This window comes from Caretta caretta, chromosome 1 (genome assembly GCF_965140235.1).
Source record: "Caretta caretta isolate rCarCar2 chromosome 1, rCarCar1.hap1, whole genome shotgun sequence".
Taxonomy (NCBI): domain Eukaryota; kingdom Metazoa; phylum Chordata; order Testudines; family Cheloniidae; genus Caretta; species Caretta caretta.
Window position 1 is genome coordinate 46,320,849 of NC_134206.1, and position 17,002 is coordinate 46,337,850.

General features: G+C 43.7%; 1 protein-coding gene across 1 annotated transcript in view; it reads right to left on the minus strand.

The window, feature by feature from the left end:
• Window positions 1-1,619: 1,619 nt before the first annotated feature.
• The window catches only part of FLT3 (fms related receptor tyrosine kinase 3), a 76,952-nt gene continuing 61,569 nt past the window's right edge, over window positions 1,620-17,002 (minus strand). The window contains exons 19-24 of the mRNA XM_075127584.1: window positions 16,588-16,721; window positions 12,266-12,388; window positions 8,025-8,136; window positions 7,845-7,944; window positions 6,167-6,272; window positions 1,620-2,982 (exon numbers count right to left, since the gene is read on the minus strand). Coding sequence (XP_074983685.1) covers window positions 2,848-2,982; window positions 6,167-6,272; window positions 7,845-7,944; window positions 8,025-8,136; window positions 12,266-12,388; window positions 16,588-16,721 — 710 coding nt within the window. The 3' untranslated portion in view covers window positions 1,620-2,847. The remainder of the gene's footprint in view (window positions 2,983-6,166; window positions 6,273-7,844; window positions 7,945-8,024; window positions 8,137-12,265; window positions 12,389-16,587; window positions 16,722-17,002) is intronic.

Below are 17,002 nucleotides of genomic sequence, written 5' to 3' on the forward strand. Positions count from 1 at the left end.
GTCATGAAGGTTGGGGGTAGTGTTGAGTGTAACTTGCACTTCAGTTTAGTTTGTTATCGTATTTTCTATTTTGCTCTCTGCTTCATAATGGTTTTTTAAACCTTGGGGGGAACATATGATGTTTTTTATGGTAGCAGATCCAATTAATTTTTAAGCCTTTGTTATCATTCTTTTGGCTGCGGCAGGATCACTGCTGTTCAAATGCTTTCTTAGTTTAATGGTTCTTCTAAAGTTTTCAGTGCGCTCTCTCTCATCTTTCTAGCAGGGACTTTCACTAGAACGATGGTTCCATATGCTTTATTGGTGTCCCATAATCCTCTGGGCAGCTCTACTGATCCTTATTTAAAGATATAAAGCCCATTCTGTATAAAACTTAGCCATTTCAGGTACTTATGTGACCCTCTTCACATCAGTAGTCGAGAGCCTCACAATCCTTAATGTATTCATCCTCATAACAACCTTGTGATGTAAGGAAGTGATATCCTTATTTAACACATGGGGAACTGAGGCACAGAGGGGTTACAACCAACTAGCTCCAGGTCACACAGGAAAGCTGTGGAAGAGCAAGAAAGTGAACCGTGATCTCCTAAGTGCTAGGCTAGTGTCCTAATTATTGGACCAGTTCACCTCTCATCCCTGGCATTTTATTTTGTTTTCCCTTATTAAGGAGAAATTTCTTTGCCATTCTATTATCTTCTGAGGTGAAATGCAGGAAAAATGCACTAGAAACAAAATCATATATTACTCCCTCCTCATCCCAGAAGCCCCCAGAGGCATTAGGAATTATTCCACTAACATTTTAGCTGCACACAGTACCTGTCTCCGTATCAGATTTCAGTGTTTTGACACTCATGTAATGAATCTTCTCTGGTCAATGTTGTGCACCTCCATGTCGCTGTATAACACCCAACATGTTTAACACCAAGGTTAACATTATTTTGAGAGAGAGAGAGAGAGAGAGAGAGAGAGAGAATTGTAAAACAGCCATTTAAAAGGGGCTATATTGTGGTTTTGCACAAGCCTGTGAATGGGCTGGCATTTTGCTGTGCTGAACCAGGAACATCCAGGGAAGGAATTTTGACTCTAAGAGCCATTATTCACTTTCGAAGCCCCCTCACTCCAGCTCTGCTCCTCTCCAGCCATTCCTCACATCTGGAGGTGGGAATAGCAAATACACAACACCAACTTACTGCTGTGTGCCCAGATCTCAGATTCAGGTAGCCCAAGATTTGTAAGGGAGGTTCTAAATTTCCCTATCTTCAGTGGAGGACAGAATCTTACCCGGTATCTTTGTACACACACATGTGTGCTATATGCTGCAGGCAACATGAATGGCATGCGTGACATGTACAGTTCATCCATAGAGCTCTAAAACTCAGAATGGCCAAAAACCCTGTCCAAATGGCCCCTCTCTCTGTGGAAGGCTCACAACCCTTTCTTTTCATCTGCTTTTAAGATGTGTGTTCAACCATGCTAAACAGTGCTGTCCCTTTTCTGAGTATTTTGAAATTATTCATATTTCCATATACTGGGTAAAAAAGCCCTTTTGAAAGACACCAAGCATGTTTGTTTTTTCCAGAAACAAAAGAAAAATATACTTGAAGAAAGTTTATTGCTACATTTGCATTTCAAAGGTAGGATTTTATATCTGGTATACAACATTGCCATCTGATAATTCAGTAATAAATGTTAACCAAGATATGTAATGCATTATTGCTGTACAAGAACAGATTTATTAATCATTGTCAGGAGTTTGTTAGTAAATAGCAGCTTAATTTATGGGATACCATTTAATCAAAATAATGATACACCTACTGAGGTTACCAAAGAAAGTGCTGAATGTGGTTAGCAACTCCTGTAGGGCAGAAAGAGAAAAATGGTTAAAAAAGCATATTCTCTTCTTGATTCACTGGGAGTTATGCACACATCTCTGGTTAGCATTCCTAGAAGTTGCGCCAACACATCCCATAACATCAACAGGAAAATAATATATCTCCAAATCTATATGAAGAACAATCACCTCAGGGATTTTTCTCATAGGAAATCTGGAAAGGAGATAGAGAGGTATATTCTCATCTCAGTGTAGTGGGATTTGTACATGTAACTCTCATTAAAAATCCTGGGAGTTGAATGGTTGCTGAATCACAGAGATGAGATTATGCCCCTAAAATAGCCTCATTAAAAATGAAGTGTGTCCATCTGGCCGAGGTATAAGAACTCAAGTTGTATGTCTAACAGGAAATGTAAAGGAATGAAAATATTCAAAATTAAATGATCCGAAATACTCAAAACCATATTAGGTTCTTGGCAAAAAGGACCAACATTTTCCAACACAGGTGCTTAAAGTTAGATCTTTAAATCAAGTGGCCTGATTGGCAAAGGTGCTGTGTACTCTCAATCCTCATTAACTTCAGTGGGAGCTGTGTGAGAAACACTGCTGAAAAACCAGAGCGCTAGGATTTAGATGCCTGACTTTAAAGCACGCAAGTTTGAAAATGCCTTAAGATTTTCATGTTTGCTTACAATGCAGCATATAGTAGTTTGAATGCAATGCCTTGATTAAACACAGCTTCCATAAAGCTGTTACTGGAAGGTTTTCAGTTGTAGATGCGTCAAAAAGTCATGGATCAAAAATACATACTGCTTCTGGCTTGTGGTAAATGCATTTTCTGGATTTAAAATGATGAATTTGAATAAAGGTTCCCTTCACGGTATGAGATGATGGAATTGCCTGTAAGAAATGCTAATATAGCAGCAGCTAATAATCTGTTTACTTATAGTGGTGACATAAAACATTAATCATATACAGAGCTTATATGAATTTCTAGGTAAAGTCCAGAAACTGGATTATTTTTTGAACTGAGAATCTTCATCCTGGGATGGATCAGTGGATGGAAGGCATTCATTTTCCCTGCTCACAGGTGGTCTGGTTTTGGAATTGGAAGGGCGTGTAAAAATATTGCTCTCCATATTTTGATAGACCTATATATTAGGAAGGGAAAGTAAGTTATATAAGTTATTGGTTGCTCTAAACACAACAGAGTACATTAGCATCCGGTTTTCCCTCACAATACTGAATTTGCATGTCTAAATTCAGTTTAACGATACTGGCAAAATAGCAAGTACTACAGTACTGAATACCAGCTGTAAAGTTGAATGCACTGCAGCTACAGTACAGGAGAGTAAATCTTTGCTAAGCACTCTCTTGTAAAGTTAATAACCATCTAAGACCATATTTTTAAAACTAGTTGTCTAAGTTGTGCCTGCCAAATGTGTGCAACTGCATTTATTAATTTACTGCAGTTACTAAGGAACTAGTTATAATAAAGCCACATGTGAATTTTGTGCATGAAAATGGATGCGTGCTCATGTTTGAGCAGATGCAGCTTAGCTGCCAGCATCTTGAACATTTTGCTCTCAATAACGTTAAATTGTTTGGGGGAAAAAAATCCATTTTCCAAACCCTGAGGTCAAATTCAAATCCTGCGGAGAAAGTGATCTGACCCCCATCTGACAAACAGGTGCATTTAGCCCCAAATTCAGCAAAACACTGAAGCATGTACTTAAGGATGTCCTTAAGTCCTATTGACATGAGAAACTTGAAGAAAATCAGTCTCTGGGAATGCAGAGATCTAGTAATACAATTAAATATTTCAAGGGGCTGTGCGTAAGAGCTGGGTTTGGGTATTCCCTTGCACAAACACATTGGCCTCCGTGACCATGATCCATTACATACCTTCCTGACTTTTGTTTTGGAGGTCAGGCAGAATAGATTCTCCATGACCGTTTAGCAGAGCTAGGCCTGGACTGGAGATCTGCCATGCCCCGTATTAAAGGTTCAATCCCACAAGGTGCTGAGGACTTTGGCCTCAGTGCAGAAAACCACTTCAGCATGTGATTAATTTTAAGCACCTGAATAGTCCCATTGGCTTCAACAGGACTAGTTACATGCTTAAAGTTAAGCATGTGCTGATGTATTTTGCTGGATCAGAGCTAGAATGCTCAACTCCGGATTGAGTTGCAGGATTGATCCCTACTACATGCTTTCCCTTCAGATTTTCCAATGAGGCCATAGGAATAGGACAGAACTTGGCCTCATAGTTGTACACAATAAACAGGTCAAGCATACGCACTGTTGTTGTAGCCATGTTGGCCCCAGGATATCAGAGAGAGAAGCTTGAAAGCTGGTCTCTCTCACCAATGGAAGCTGGTCTAATAAAATATATTTCCTCGCCCATCTTGTCTCATGGGCCAGGTGTACATTTATTTTATATTACTGGCTTTTCTTTACCTTTGACCCTGGCACCTGTGAAGACTGAAGCCAGATCTACTCTCACAGCACCTCCTGCATCTCTGGAGGGGTGAAGTCAGCCCACAAGTGGTCTTCCAAAAACCCCTGCTTTCAATGGAGGAGGACTGGGTCATGACTGACCTCTCACCCCGCATCCCCACTGCTCTGGTGGAAGGCAGAAGGGGGTTGCCCTTTGAATCACCTCCTCCTTAACTTCACCCAACACACAGAGGAGAGGATCCCTGCTGCAACCGTGCTAGTAGCACGCATTACCTTATAAGATGAGTGCACTGGTGATTCACATGGTGTAAACACTGAAAATGATTAGTGATTACATGTAATTCTCGAGGTTTAATCTCTAGTAATGGTCATTTATAACAGTGTTACCTATTGCACACAGTTTCCTAGCAATCAGTATCACACAGGTTATCTATAATTCTATTCAAGTTCTTATAGTACCCTCATCGCTGCAGAATCTGAGCACCTTCCAGAAGTGCCGTAAGTGACACGAGTAGCATTTGTCACATGTATAAGACAACAAACACATCAAGAAAATACTGGGGAAGCCACAACGCATTGAGGGCTTGCTCATAACAGCCAGAAAATATGCTAGATGGTCTGTAACAGTTTTGAACCTTGCTGCCATCTGAATTCAGCCTGTGAGAGCGCATCCAGGCTATTTTTCAGCAAAAATGTGGAATAGGAGAATAAACATTCAGCCCCTGTGGGAAATTCTTCCCCAGAAGGAAAAATATCTCAGCTGATAAAAGGTGTGAGGGCAAAAAATGTCTTTTTTAGTTCAACAGTGGATTTTTGTCTCTGGACTTCAATGCAACCCTCCTTCAAAAGCTCATGTGCAACATACAAACCCCAGCCCCTTTGTACAGTTCATCCCCATTTGGAAGCTGGCCCTCAGCGATGACAGTATGCGCACTCTACTGAGCATGCTCAGTGAGTCTACTGAGAACTACGAAAGGAGAAGGGACACTATTGGGTTAAATTAACGACTACTGTCAGCCTACTGCTCCAGGAAGGCTTAAGGCAGAAGCAGCAAGGTTAATTTATAATCAGTATAAAGCTTATCAAGGACATGTCATCCTTGAAATTTGTTTGGCCTGCTAAGTGCAGGAAGCCAGCTGGGAACCTATGGCTTTGAAAGGCGTTAGTTCGTCTTTTCACTGGGATAACTTTTTTGGTAGGGAAAATAAGCTCCACTAGGATCCTCCATATTCCTATTTGTCAGCATCAGGATGACACATCTCCATCTAAGGAGGGTGGACTATTGCTCCATCCAGACCCTGTCAACATTAGTTCTACTGGCAGAGGGGGGTCATTTGAGAATGACATAAGGCTCTCCCTCCTCCAGGACTTTAAGCATGTTGCACCCACAACACTCCTAGCCCCTGACAGACCCTGCAATATGTCCCAACTCAGATCCCCACATAGAGCAGCCATCAGTATCACCAGTAGACCACAAAGCCAGCTGCATTAGCTTTTACAAAAGGGGAACTAGTTTCTGTGGGCACAGAGAGACAGTTAGTGACCTTCCTGCATTGAACTGGAGAAACAGGCAGGAAAGAGGAAGTCCCTATGCCCCAGGCGGGCACACAAAATGTCCCTGTGTCCCAGAGCAACACACAAAAAATTCTGCAAAACGGATTCCTCCTACATCTCAGCTCAGCCCTCTGTGAATGGCTCAGCTAAAGGAAGAAACCAGCTCCATGACATGATGGGGTGTCCCTGGGGATCATTTCTAATTAAGTGGGTCAGCAATAGGAGCCATCATTTCCAAACACCTTATTATGGACTCTAAAGATACATTTAAAATTCAGAGCTGCAAAACAGAGCATTTTCTGTGTTTGCATGATTGCATACCGCTCCTTCTGCATCAGCCAGCTGCCGTGCTAAAAGGGAACGCAGCTGTGAAAAGGAAGGTCTTTTTCTAGCATCTAGAGCCCAACAGGACTGCATTACAAAGTATCTGCAGGAACAAAAGAAGAAATATGTGACAGTTTCCAAAGAAAATGTATCAATGGTTAAATACTATGATAATTGACGTTACAGAAATGCCAAAGATCAACAGACTGTATTATGGAGTATCAGAAAGATATTGATAAAGAATTAAGGCTTGATTTATTTGTTCAGAAAGATAAATAAAAAGAATGAGAGTGCATACATTAAACTCTGTAGTTCACCCCTTGAAGTCAATGTCAAATCTCCTGGTGGACTTCACGGGGGCCAGGATTTCACCCTGGGTTGTTAGTTACTTATCATGTTACATATCACTTATCATGTGAGATCTTAGCAATGTTAACATGATTCAATAGGTCTACCCTCCACATTGGGAATAGTAGGAGAACATTTCCCCCCTAAGAAATGGTGGACAGTGTCTATGGGGCTGATCCTGCCCCCACTTTAAGTGAATGTCATAGTCATATAATCTCCATAGGGATCTTTATGGAGCATAACCGTGCAAAAGTCTTTGTGGAATTTATATGAAATCCACACAGAGTCTTCACAGGAGTCCATGAAGTGTTTATAATCTCTGCAGAAGTCCTTTGAGAATTTATAAGGTCAACATAAATCCTTGTGGGGCTTACAAGTTCCACAGAAATCCCTGCTGGGCTCATAAACATTGTAATGTATATATGCAACAACCCAGGCATTACAATATCTACAGGCAGAGCCTGAAGACATTGCAATGCCCATAGCTTTGCAATACATGTACCTGGCCTCATGGATATCAACATGTCTACAGGCTTTTCCTGGTAAATGTCAAAAGGTCTGCAACGGGGTGCCCAGAGAAACCAAAATCCTTCCCTTTCTTTCTGCTCAATGTCTTGCAGCCCCTCTGCCTTCTCCCCTCTCTCCATTTTTGTCCCCTAGGACTCCTCCCCTTTGGCAGAGCACACAGACACAGGTATTTGCAGGGTGTAATCTCCATGGAATTTGAATATCCACACCAGACTCCATGTTGATTGTAATGCTCACACTGAGAAGCACAAGAGTTACAATGCCCCTGCATCTCCTTTCTCCTGCTCCCACCCAAACCCTTTTGTGTTATCACTCGCCTCTTCTAAAGGCACCAACATCTCCCTGGAATTGAATTGGACACAGCTGGGTTCAGTAAAAAAAAGAAGAGAAAGTTCATGAGATCTTTATTTAGTATCTAACATGGATTTTGTGTAACCCTTGATATAGAAAATAAACCCTCCTGCATGAATGGAGCTGAAGATGCTGAAATACCAACCCAAGGGAAGTTTTATGAGAATATAAGGACCAAATGAAAACAGGTAGTAAACTGGTCTTTTCAAACAAGTGCAATGTTCACTGCTGATCATGATACTATAATAATTTCTGCTTCTGGACAAACGCTACATTAACAAATATCCTGCACCAGAGTTAGAGAAAGATGTGGTTTTGCCTGGAATACCTCTGTTAGGCAGGGTAGAGGGCAAAGGAGTGGAATAAATATAAATATAGCATTAAGAAAAATAACTACTTGATTAACAATTAATCCCCACCCTACACAGTACCTACAACATACACTTACATTTCTTCTGTAGCATAAAATGGCTGGTCCATTTTAAATCCACTTTGAATGAGTTTGTAGAAGTTTGAATCAACCTGAATTCCAGGATAAGGATTCACACCTATGAAAAATATTGTGGAAATATTAGCATACAGGAGGCTAGGGAAAAGCGGTGCTCTTCTGATGTGATATAGAACATACCGAGAGAGAATATTTCCCACAATAATATTCCATAAGACCAGACATCACTCTTAATTGTGTATATCCTGTCAAATAAGCTTTCAGGAGCCATCCATTTGACTGGTAACCGAGCCTGTACAAAGAGATGGAAAAGGAGCTTGATTATTATTTTCTACACACAGTATGGCCGACTCCTTAGAGCGCTCACTGCCCACGTACAATCAAAGTCAGACTGTAGACAGAAAAATAGAGACTCATTTTAAATAGCTGCTGCAAACAGCTCATCGAGCTTAGGTGAGGCTTCTGTATGACAGGTTCTAAGATTGTTTGCCTTCCGTGGGCTACATTGTCAGAGTCCTTACTTTGCTATGCAGCCCCCTCTTACTCCTCTTCTTGGTCTTGCTTACTGTGATGCTGGCCATGAAGAGGAGAGATGGGGCTACTCACTATGAGCCAGCTGAAAGATGGGGAGTGGAGAAGGCAGGAAGTGGGAGGAGCTCTGGTTTGACAGACTACTCACTGACCTGAGTAGCCAGTGGGGCACACATATGGACTGGGGTGAAGTAACTTGCTCCAGCCCCAGAACAATGGGGAATCAGGAGGGGAGCTGTGAGTCTCTGACACAGTTTGTTCCCTGGCCTGCTCCTGGGCTAGTGCAGCTGTGTGCTGCCCCTCACTCAGGGCAGGTTGTAAGGTTACAATCTAGCTCCATATAAATAGAAAGCTGATCAACAAAGTCCTGTGAGTGGTTTGCTTGGCATCCTCCATGCCTGGTGTCACGGGATCATCGGGTCAATGCTCTGGAACTACTCCATACGAAGCCAGTCAGGACTCTGGGGGAGCATGCCTCCACTCTCTGAGCATATTGTCACCGGGGCAAGAAGCTTACACAGCTTCGACCTTCCTGGATCTGACCTCGGAGCATTCAGCATCCCCTTTCTCCCCGTGTGCTTCCCGCAGCGAGTCTGCCCAGGTGGGGCTCCTAGGGAAGCCAGAAGGCCCTGCACCCCAACTCCGCAGCCAGCAGTGACTCTCAGCCACCATGTAGAACAGAATGGTTTATTAGTTGAAAGGAACACAGTGTAGAACAGAACTTGCTATCAAAGAAATCAATGACTTTCAGCCAAGTCCATCTTGGGGAGTCCTGGGCCAGATGCCCTGTACTCCCCCTCTTCCAGTCCTCCAAGCAGACTGCCCAGCTTCCAGTGATCCGACCTCTGACACCCCCGTTGCTCCTCCTCCTCCTCTTTGTTCTGCTTCCCAGGCAAAAGGTGTCACCTGGTCACACACCCTCCTGGGTCTGAGGTTACGAAGGGCACTGCCATAGCATATGTGCAGACCGCTGAGCAGCCTCACCTGCCCTGAGGGCCTCAGCAAAAATCACACACCCAATTCCCACCACCGAAGCATTGGTGCAGTACACAGGGAAACGGAGGTACACACCGTATCAGTATAGGACAGTAAGACTCACATGCAACGTAACAAGATGACTAAAACCCCACTCATCACACCTGGCAAACCTCATCCAAGTCCTCCTTCTCACACAGATCAAAGGAATCACCCTGGGTGCCCCTACGAATTCGTAAGTGTGGCCTCAGAACTTTTGTTTTCTACCCTTACTCATCCCTGTCCCCAAAAGCCTCCCCAAGCCTTTACATTAGTCTAAAATAATACATTCATTAACAGAGCAGGCTCTAATTATCCCCCCCACTCCCCAAACATTCCTACTTCGGAGCTCATGCTGAAATCAACAGTAACACAGCCTGAATTCTGTTCTAAGATCTTGCTTCCCTCACCCTTCTTCTCTAGTATATGAAACTGAATGGGTTTTATAAAGTGCTGGTTATGCCACAGTGACTTAGATACAGTGACTTCCCTGGAGCTATTCTGTTTCGCACCAGCCGAGGATCTGCCCCACAGTGTCATATTCTTAAATTAACTAAAAAGAAAAGGAGTACTTGTGGCACCTTAGAGACTAACCAATTTATTTGAGCATAAGCTTTCGTGAGCTACAGCTCACTTCATCGGATGCATACTGTGGAAAGTATAGAAGATCTTTTTATACACACAAAGCATGAAAAAATGGATGTTTACCACTACAAATGGTTTTCTCTCCCCCACCCCACTCTCCTGCTAATAATAGCTTATCTAAAGTGATCACTCTCCTTACAATGTGTATGATAATCAAGGTGGGCCATTTCCAGCACAAATCCAGGGTTTAACAAGAGCGTCTGGGGGGGGGTAGGAAAAAACAAGGGGAAATAGGTTACCTTGCATAATGACTTAGCCACTCCCAGTCTCTATTCAAGCCTAAGTTAATTGTATCCAGTTTGCAAATGAATTCCAATTCAACAGTCTCTCGCTGGAGTCTGGTTTTGAAGTTTTTTTGTTGTAATATCGCAACTTTCATGTCTGTAATTGCGTGACCAGAGAGATTGAAGTGTTCTCTGACTGGTTTATGAATGTTATAATTCTTGACATCTGATTTGTGTCCATTTATTCTTTTATGTAGAGACTGTCCAGTTTGACCAATGTACATGGCAGAGGGGCATTGCTGGCACATGAAGGCATATATCACATTGGTGGATGTGCAGGTGAACGAGCCTCTGATAGTGTGGCTGATGTTATTAGGCCCTGTGATGGTGTCCCCTGAATAGTTATGTGGGCACAGTTGGCAACGGGCTTTGTTGCAAGGATAGGTTCCTGGGTTAGTGGTTCTGTTGTGTGGTATGTGGTTGCTGGTGAGTATTTGCTTCAGGTTGGGGGGCTGTCTGTAGGCAAGGACTGGCCTGTCTCCCAAGATTTGTGAGAGTGTTGGGTCATCCTTCAGGATAGGTTGTAGATCCTTAATAATGCGTTGGAGGGGTTTTAGTTGGGGACTGAAGGTGACGGCTAGTGGCATTCTGTTATTTTCTTTGTTAGGCCTGTCCTGTAGTAGGTGACTTCTGGGAACTCTTCTGGCTCTATCAATCTGTTTCTTCACTTCCGCAGGTGGGTATTGTAGTTGTAAGAATACTTGATAGAGATCTTGTAGGTGTTTGTCTCTGTCTGGGGGATTAACCTATCCTGAAGGATGACCCAACACTCTCACAAATCTTGGGAGACAGGCCAGTCCTTGCCTACAGACAGCCCCCCAACCTGAAGCAAATACTCACCAGCAACCACATACCACACAACAGAACCACTAACCCAGGAACCTATCCTTGCAACAAAGCCCGTTGCCAACTGTGCCCACATATCTATTCAGGGGACACCATCACAGGGCCTAATAACATCAGCCACACTATCAGAGGCTCGTTCACCTGCACATCCACCAATGTGATATATGCCATCATGTGCCAGCAATGCCCCTCTGCCATGTACGTTGGTCAAACTGGACAGTCTCTACGTAAAAGAATAAATGGACACAAATCAGATGTCAAGAATTATAACATTCATAAACCAGTCAGAGAACACTTCAATCTCTCTGGTCACGCAATCACAGACATGAAGGTTGCTATCTTAAAACAAAAAACTTCAAATCCAGACTCCAGCGAGAAACTGCTGAATTGGAATTCATTTGCAAATTGGATACTATTAATTTAGGCTTAAATAGAGACTGGGAGTGGCTAAGTCATTATGCAAGGTAACCTATTTCCCTTTGTTTTTTCCTACAAACCCACCCCCCCGAGACGCTCTTGTTAAACCCTGGATTTGTGCTGGAAATGGCCCACCTTGATTATCATACACATTGTAAGGAGAGTGATCACTTTAGATAAGCTATTACCAGCAGAAGGGTGGGGTGGGGGAGAGAAAACCTTTTGTAGTGGTAAACATCCATTTTTTCATGCTTTGTGTGTATAAAAAAATCTTCTATACTTTCCACAGTATGCATCCGATGAAGTGAGCTGTAGCTCAGGAAAGCTCATGCTCAAATAAATTGGTTAGTCTCTAAGGTGCCACAAGTACTCCTTTTCTTTTTGCGAATACAGACTAACACGGCTGTTACTCTGAAACCTTAAATTAACTAATGTTTAGATTACGATACAAACATTTGCAGGGTCCAGCCCAAATCTGAGTAGGCTAATACCAAATCTAGTATCTTCATTTGCCAAGGCTAGAAAACTCTTTCAGTGACACAGTGAGGTTACACTCCTGTACGTCCAGCTACATGTATAACTACCAGCTAGTACAACGATCCCGCTGTATATGCATTTATCAGTTCAGCAGTTCCGTATAGTTTTTACAATTATGTGAAAAACGTAAAGTAGGCGTGAGCTTACGTTGCCTCTGATGACGTAGTTAGAATCATTCATTATATCTCTAGCTAGGCCAAAGTCACATATTTTCACTACTTTTCCACAGGTCACTAATACATTTCTGGCAGCCAGGTCTCTGTGAATGCACTGTAAAAAAAGAACCGGTTAGTGCCGTGCATTGTTTTACAACAGATGGAAGTTGTTATTCATTGTTTTTGGCTTCATCTGTAAAACCTTGCACCTTTCCCTGCTCAAACAACTTTATCTGCATTCATGGGAAAGTGAAATAACTTGGTTTTGCAAGGCTAATATGTGTAGTGGAAGACAGGATGTCAGAACTAACGTCATAGTTACTAGCTGTTTATGGAATAATATTACTTGTTTATTATGAGGAATAGGAGAAGGCTGAGATTAGACTGAATGGCTTATTTGGATCTCTCCCTAGCAACTATCATTTCAGAGGGAAAAAAAACAACAGCAGAAATACAGTTTGATTATACACTGGATAAACCTAAACCTTCAAAGGGCACCAGAATGCTAATACATAGCTTGAGCCACAGACATTTTCTGTTTGATAGCTAGAGCCCACCCCCCACTCCTCTTCACTTCTGCAAACAGAAGAAACTGTAGCCTATATATCTGGGCTGGGAGTGGGAGAGGGGACTGTGGTAAGGGGTGAGCATTGGAAACTAGCTATTCTCCACGGCATAATCCACTACTCCCCACAGACCCAATCTGTAGTAGTGTGGATAGGTTCATTCTCTATGCTGTGGAGACACAGACACAACCTGAGGTTTGGTTTTATAGTCAGAAGTATAACATGGCAACATGGCTTCTATAGAAGTGGTCAGGCTGAAGTCTGCAAGGTGCCCTAGTGGCTGGGGAACAACGAGTAGGCTTAGGTCCTCACAACAAAGGTCTTTGTTGCTCCAGCGGATCTCCCAGGATATCTGTATGGTTCATCAAGAATTCATGGGTTTAAGAAGCTGAATCCCTGACCCCTTCCACTGATGCAAACTTTACCCTGTGACAGGAGAATGAGGCATTTCCAATCTCCCTTAGGAAGGAGGACATAGCCCTTTAAACTCTACTTAATCTTATTGGAGATCAGTAGTGGATTAATGTACAGGCCTATGGGGCCCGTGCCCAGGGTCCCCAGGCAATTTGGGGCCCTCTGCAGGAGTGGGAGAACCTGTGTAGAAGTGGGGGGTGCACCAATGCCAGAACTGTGTTCCCGCCCCCTGCTCCTCCTCTTTCCCCATGTCCCCACCCCCTGGCCAGGCCAGAAGCCAGAGCCAGGTGGGAGGCTGGGGTGCCCAAGAGCAGCCCCTGGCCTGTGTCCCCACTCTCTGGGGTGCACCAATCAGGACTGGAGGAGGATCTGGGGCTCCCCACAGTGGCCCAAAGCTCCCTGGGTGGCTTTTACCATAGCCTGGCTCTGGCTTCTGGCCTAGCCAGGGGGTGGGGCCTCAGGGGGAAGAGGAGGAGCAGGGGTCAGGGCCCCATGATGAGGAGGCTCTGGGGGCAAATTTTCTTTGTTCCCAGGACCCAGTAAATCTTAATCCACCTCTACTGGAGATGGATCATGCCCAGAGTACTGGGGTGCTGGAACAATTTGTATAGTGGGGGGTGCTGAAAGCCACTGGACCAAACCATTAACCCTGCATATGATGGAAACCACTTCAAGCCAGGGGGTGCAGCAGGACCCCCAGCACCCCTAGTTCAAGCACCTATGCCAGAGTCTGCTATCTAGTTTCTTAGAGAGGAGAGATTGAACTGCAGTAAGTAGAGAGAGGGTGTGTTTAATGACAGAGAGCAACGTATTGCTATTCAGGACCTATTCTATATCCTGAGATCAAGGGGATTTCATTGAAAACACAGCAAAAGCATCAAACCTCACATTCTTACAATGAAGATCCTCCTTGGAGTTTACTGAACTGGAGGTGGGGGCAGTACAAATGACAATTTAAACAGTTTATTTGCTTATATCCCTAAATCAGGCACTTTTGAACCAATGTTAAAAGGCAGAGGAAATTTGGAACTATAGTTCTAAATGATCTGTTGATGTAAATTGGTGCCTCTCCAGATTTCAGTGGAGCCACACTGGCCTACATCAGCACAGAACTAGGCCCACAGTTTGCTACCTCAAATTGAATTATATTTACTGAGGGTCCAGTTCTGCCATATTTATTCACACTGAGTAGTACCTTATTTCTCAAGTATTCCCATTGGTCATTGAATTTAAGTGATCATGCTCTCCTAGATGAGACCAACAGGTTTACTCAAGGATTAAGACTACTCCTTGTGAGATGAATTGGGCCCTAATTGTTTTTTTTTCTTAAAATACAGAACTCAGAGATTCAAGAAATGATTTTCAATTGACTTTAATTTGGCCAAAAAGCAGAGGTGGCTGGGATTGCCTAATCTGAATTTGTAAATTAAGAGCTAAAGTGGAAGATTATAGTTGTGTATAGGTTGATTATACTGATTGCAAAAACAAAAGCAGATAGATACAGTGAGTGAGATCCTGCACTGGCCAAAGAAATATACACACTGAGCAAGTGGCAACACCCTTGCCTACCGCCGGCTGCCTGTGGGGAGTATCTTCTGTTATTCCTACAAGCACGCAGATGTAGTTATATTTAGACTTTGAATTCTAGGAGACATGTCATGGCTACCTCCAACCTCCTCCCATGGCTACCTCTGCCCTTCCCTCTTACTCCCATACAAGGCATGGCCAAACCTTGAGGGATAGAGAGGGTGGGTTGAGCGTGTGTGTTTCGCGTTAGCACGGACAGGATACAGACTGATATTTCTGCACCTGCAATAGCACCTTGTGTCCTGGGAGAAGAGGGGCAGAGGGCAAGAAAATCTTGCATTGTCCTGAGGGAAGCAGAAGAAGGGAGAAGAAAGGCGTTGTGCAGTACAGTGCTAAAGAGACTGCAGGTGCGAAACCAGCAGTGTGCATCCAACGCAAATCGCTGCAGGGTGGGCAAATATCTGGTTCACCCCACCTTGTGAAATGGTGAACAAGCGGAAAAAGGGGCCATGGTGTGAGCAGAGAGTGAATGTTACAACTTCTTTTAATCAGATTCCAGACCCCAACCTCAAGTGCACAATTGCCATCTTGTTAATTAACAGTTAACTCCTCCAATTTCAGGCACCACTGGGAACGTGTCTTAAATTGGCGATGTTGATGAATAGGATAGAGAACAGACCTAACACTTGTTTAGGGGCATATTTCTTTTCCTTCTGCGAATGCTCATCTTTCCTCTCCATTTAACCAGAGCAAAGATTTAGCTCCTGGGGTGAGTGACAAACTACCTTCACACCTGCTTTTGCTCCATGTGGAATGATGCAGGATGGGCCCCAAAAGGGAGCTGTGAAGCCATAATTGTTCCTGGGAGAGGGAGGAGTGATTCTCGTTTCCATACTTTCCCTTGACTGATTAGCTTACATAGCTATATATTGCTACTGTATAGTGTAGGACTTATAATTTGCTACTTTAAGTAGGGCTAGATTGTGCCCTTAGACAATGTGCTCATGGAGGTGAATAAGGAGGAGTAAGAACTCCCTTTTATGCCCCTATATGGCCTTCTCTGACCTATATGGCCTTCTCTGACGTGGGTGCTGTATGTCAGCTATTGCCCTCCCAAAGCAGGTGGGCAGGGAGTAGGTGGAGAGTAGGCAGAGCCCTGGCTCTGCCCCATAACACACCAGCCATGCAGCTGAACCCCTAACACACAGCTGAGGATATTATAATCTGCTGCCAGTACAGATCAGCAGCAAATCAATACTCCTCCAGAGCAAGGGGGAAGCAAGGAGAAATTGTGCCTCAGGAGGGTGTCTCTGGGTCACAACGTACTCCTGGGCTACCCCTGAGGAAGTGTCACATACCGTGGCACATTAGATACTGGGCCAATGGGGCCCGTGCCCAGGGGCCCTGGCCAACTAGGGGCCCCCTGAAAAATGGGCGCTCCTGTGCCCCAACCCACTCGCCTCACTCCCCAGCAGAAGCAAGCCCCCACTCCCCAGAAAGAGTGGTGGGAGGGAGGGCTGGGGGGACTGCAGGCAGAAGGAGTGCGGAGGGGCCCCCATTTGCTCTGGTCCAGGGCCCCACAAAACAGTAATCTGCCTCTAATCACACATGCATCAGCCCTGGCTCACACACAGTCAAGCCTTAAGGCATAATCTAGGAGTATTTTATTTTGGTTATTTAAAAACCTGTAATAAAGATATGGTTTAAACCTCCCACTTCACAGCTCTCTATCTCAGACAGCCTGCTGCTAATTTGATCTGTCTTTCTATTCTTTACACTCTAAACATTGTTCACAGGTTAAACATACCGATTTTGACTCAAGAAACTCCATTCCTTTGGCAACTTGATACGAGAAGCAGAGAAGATCCTCAAAGGTGAGCATATTGAAGTCCTCCTCTTCATACACTTCATACACCCTTCCATTGATATATTTAATTTCTTCTGTAAAACATAAGCAGACCTTGGGCTTGTGACTACCTGGGGACACTCGGGAAAGTGAAGATGAATTAACTGAAGGTGTGAAGCTAAAGTGCAGGAGTTCAAGTGCAGTAAACCTCTGGGTGGACACATTCATTCAGAAGTAAAGTAAGGCAAAGTTTCTGTAGCTTAATCCCCTTCTCCATTTATCTCAATAAATCATTACAATTGGCTTGTCTGAGATAGTATCAAGAAGCATAATCAGTGCATTGTGCACTTATTCTTCTCACACAGATTAGGGGAAA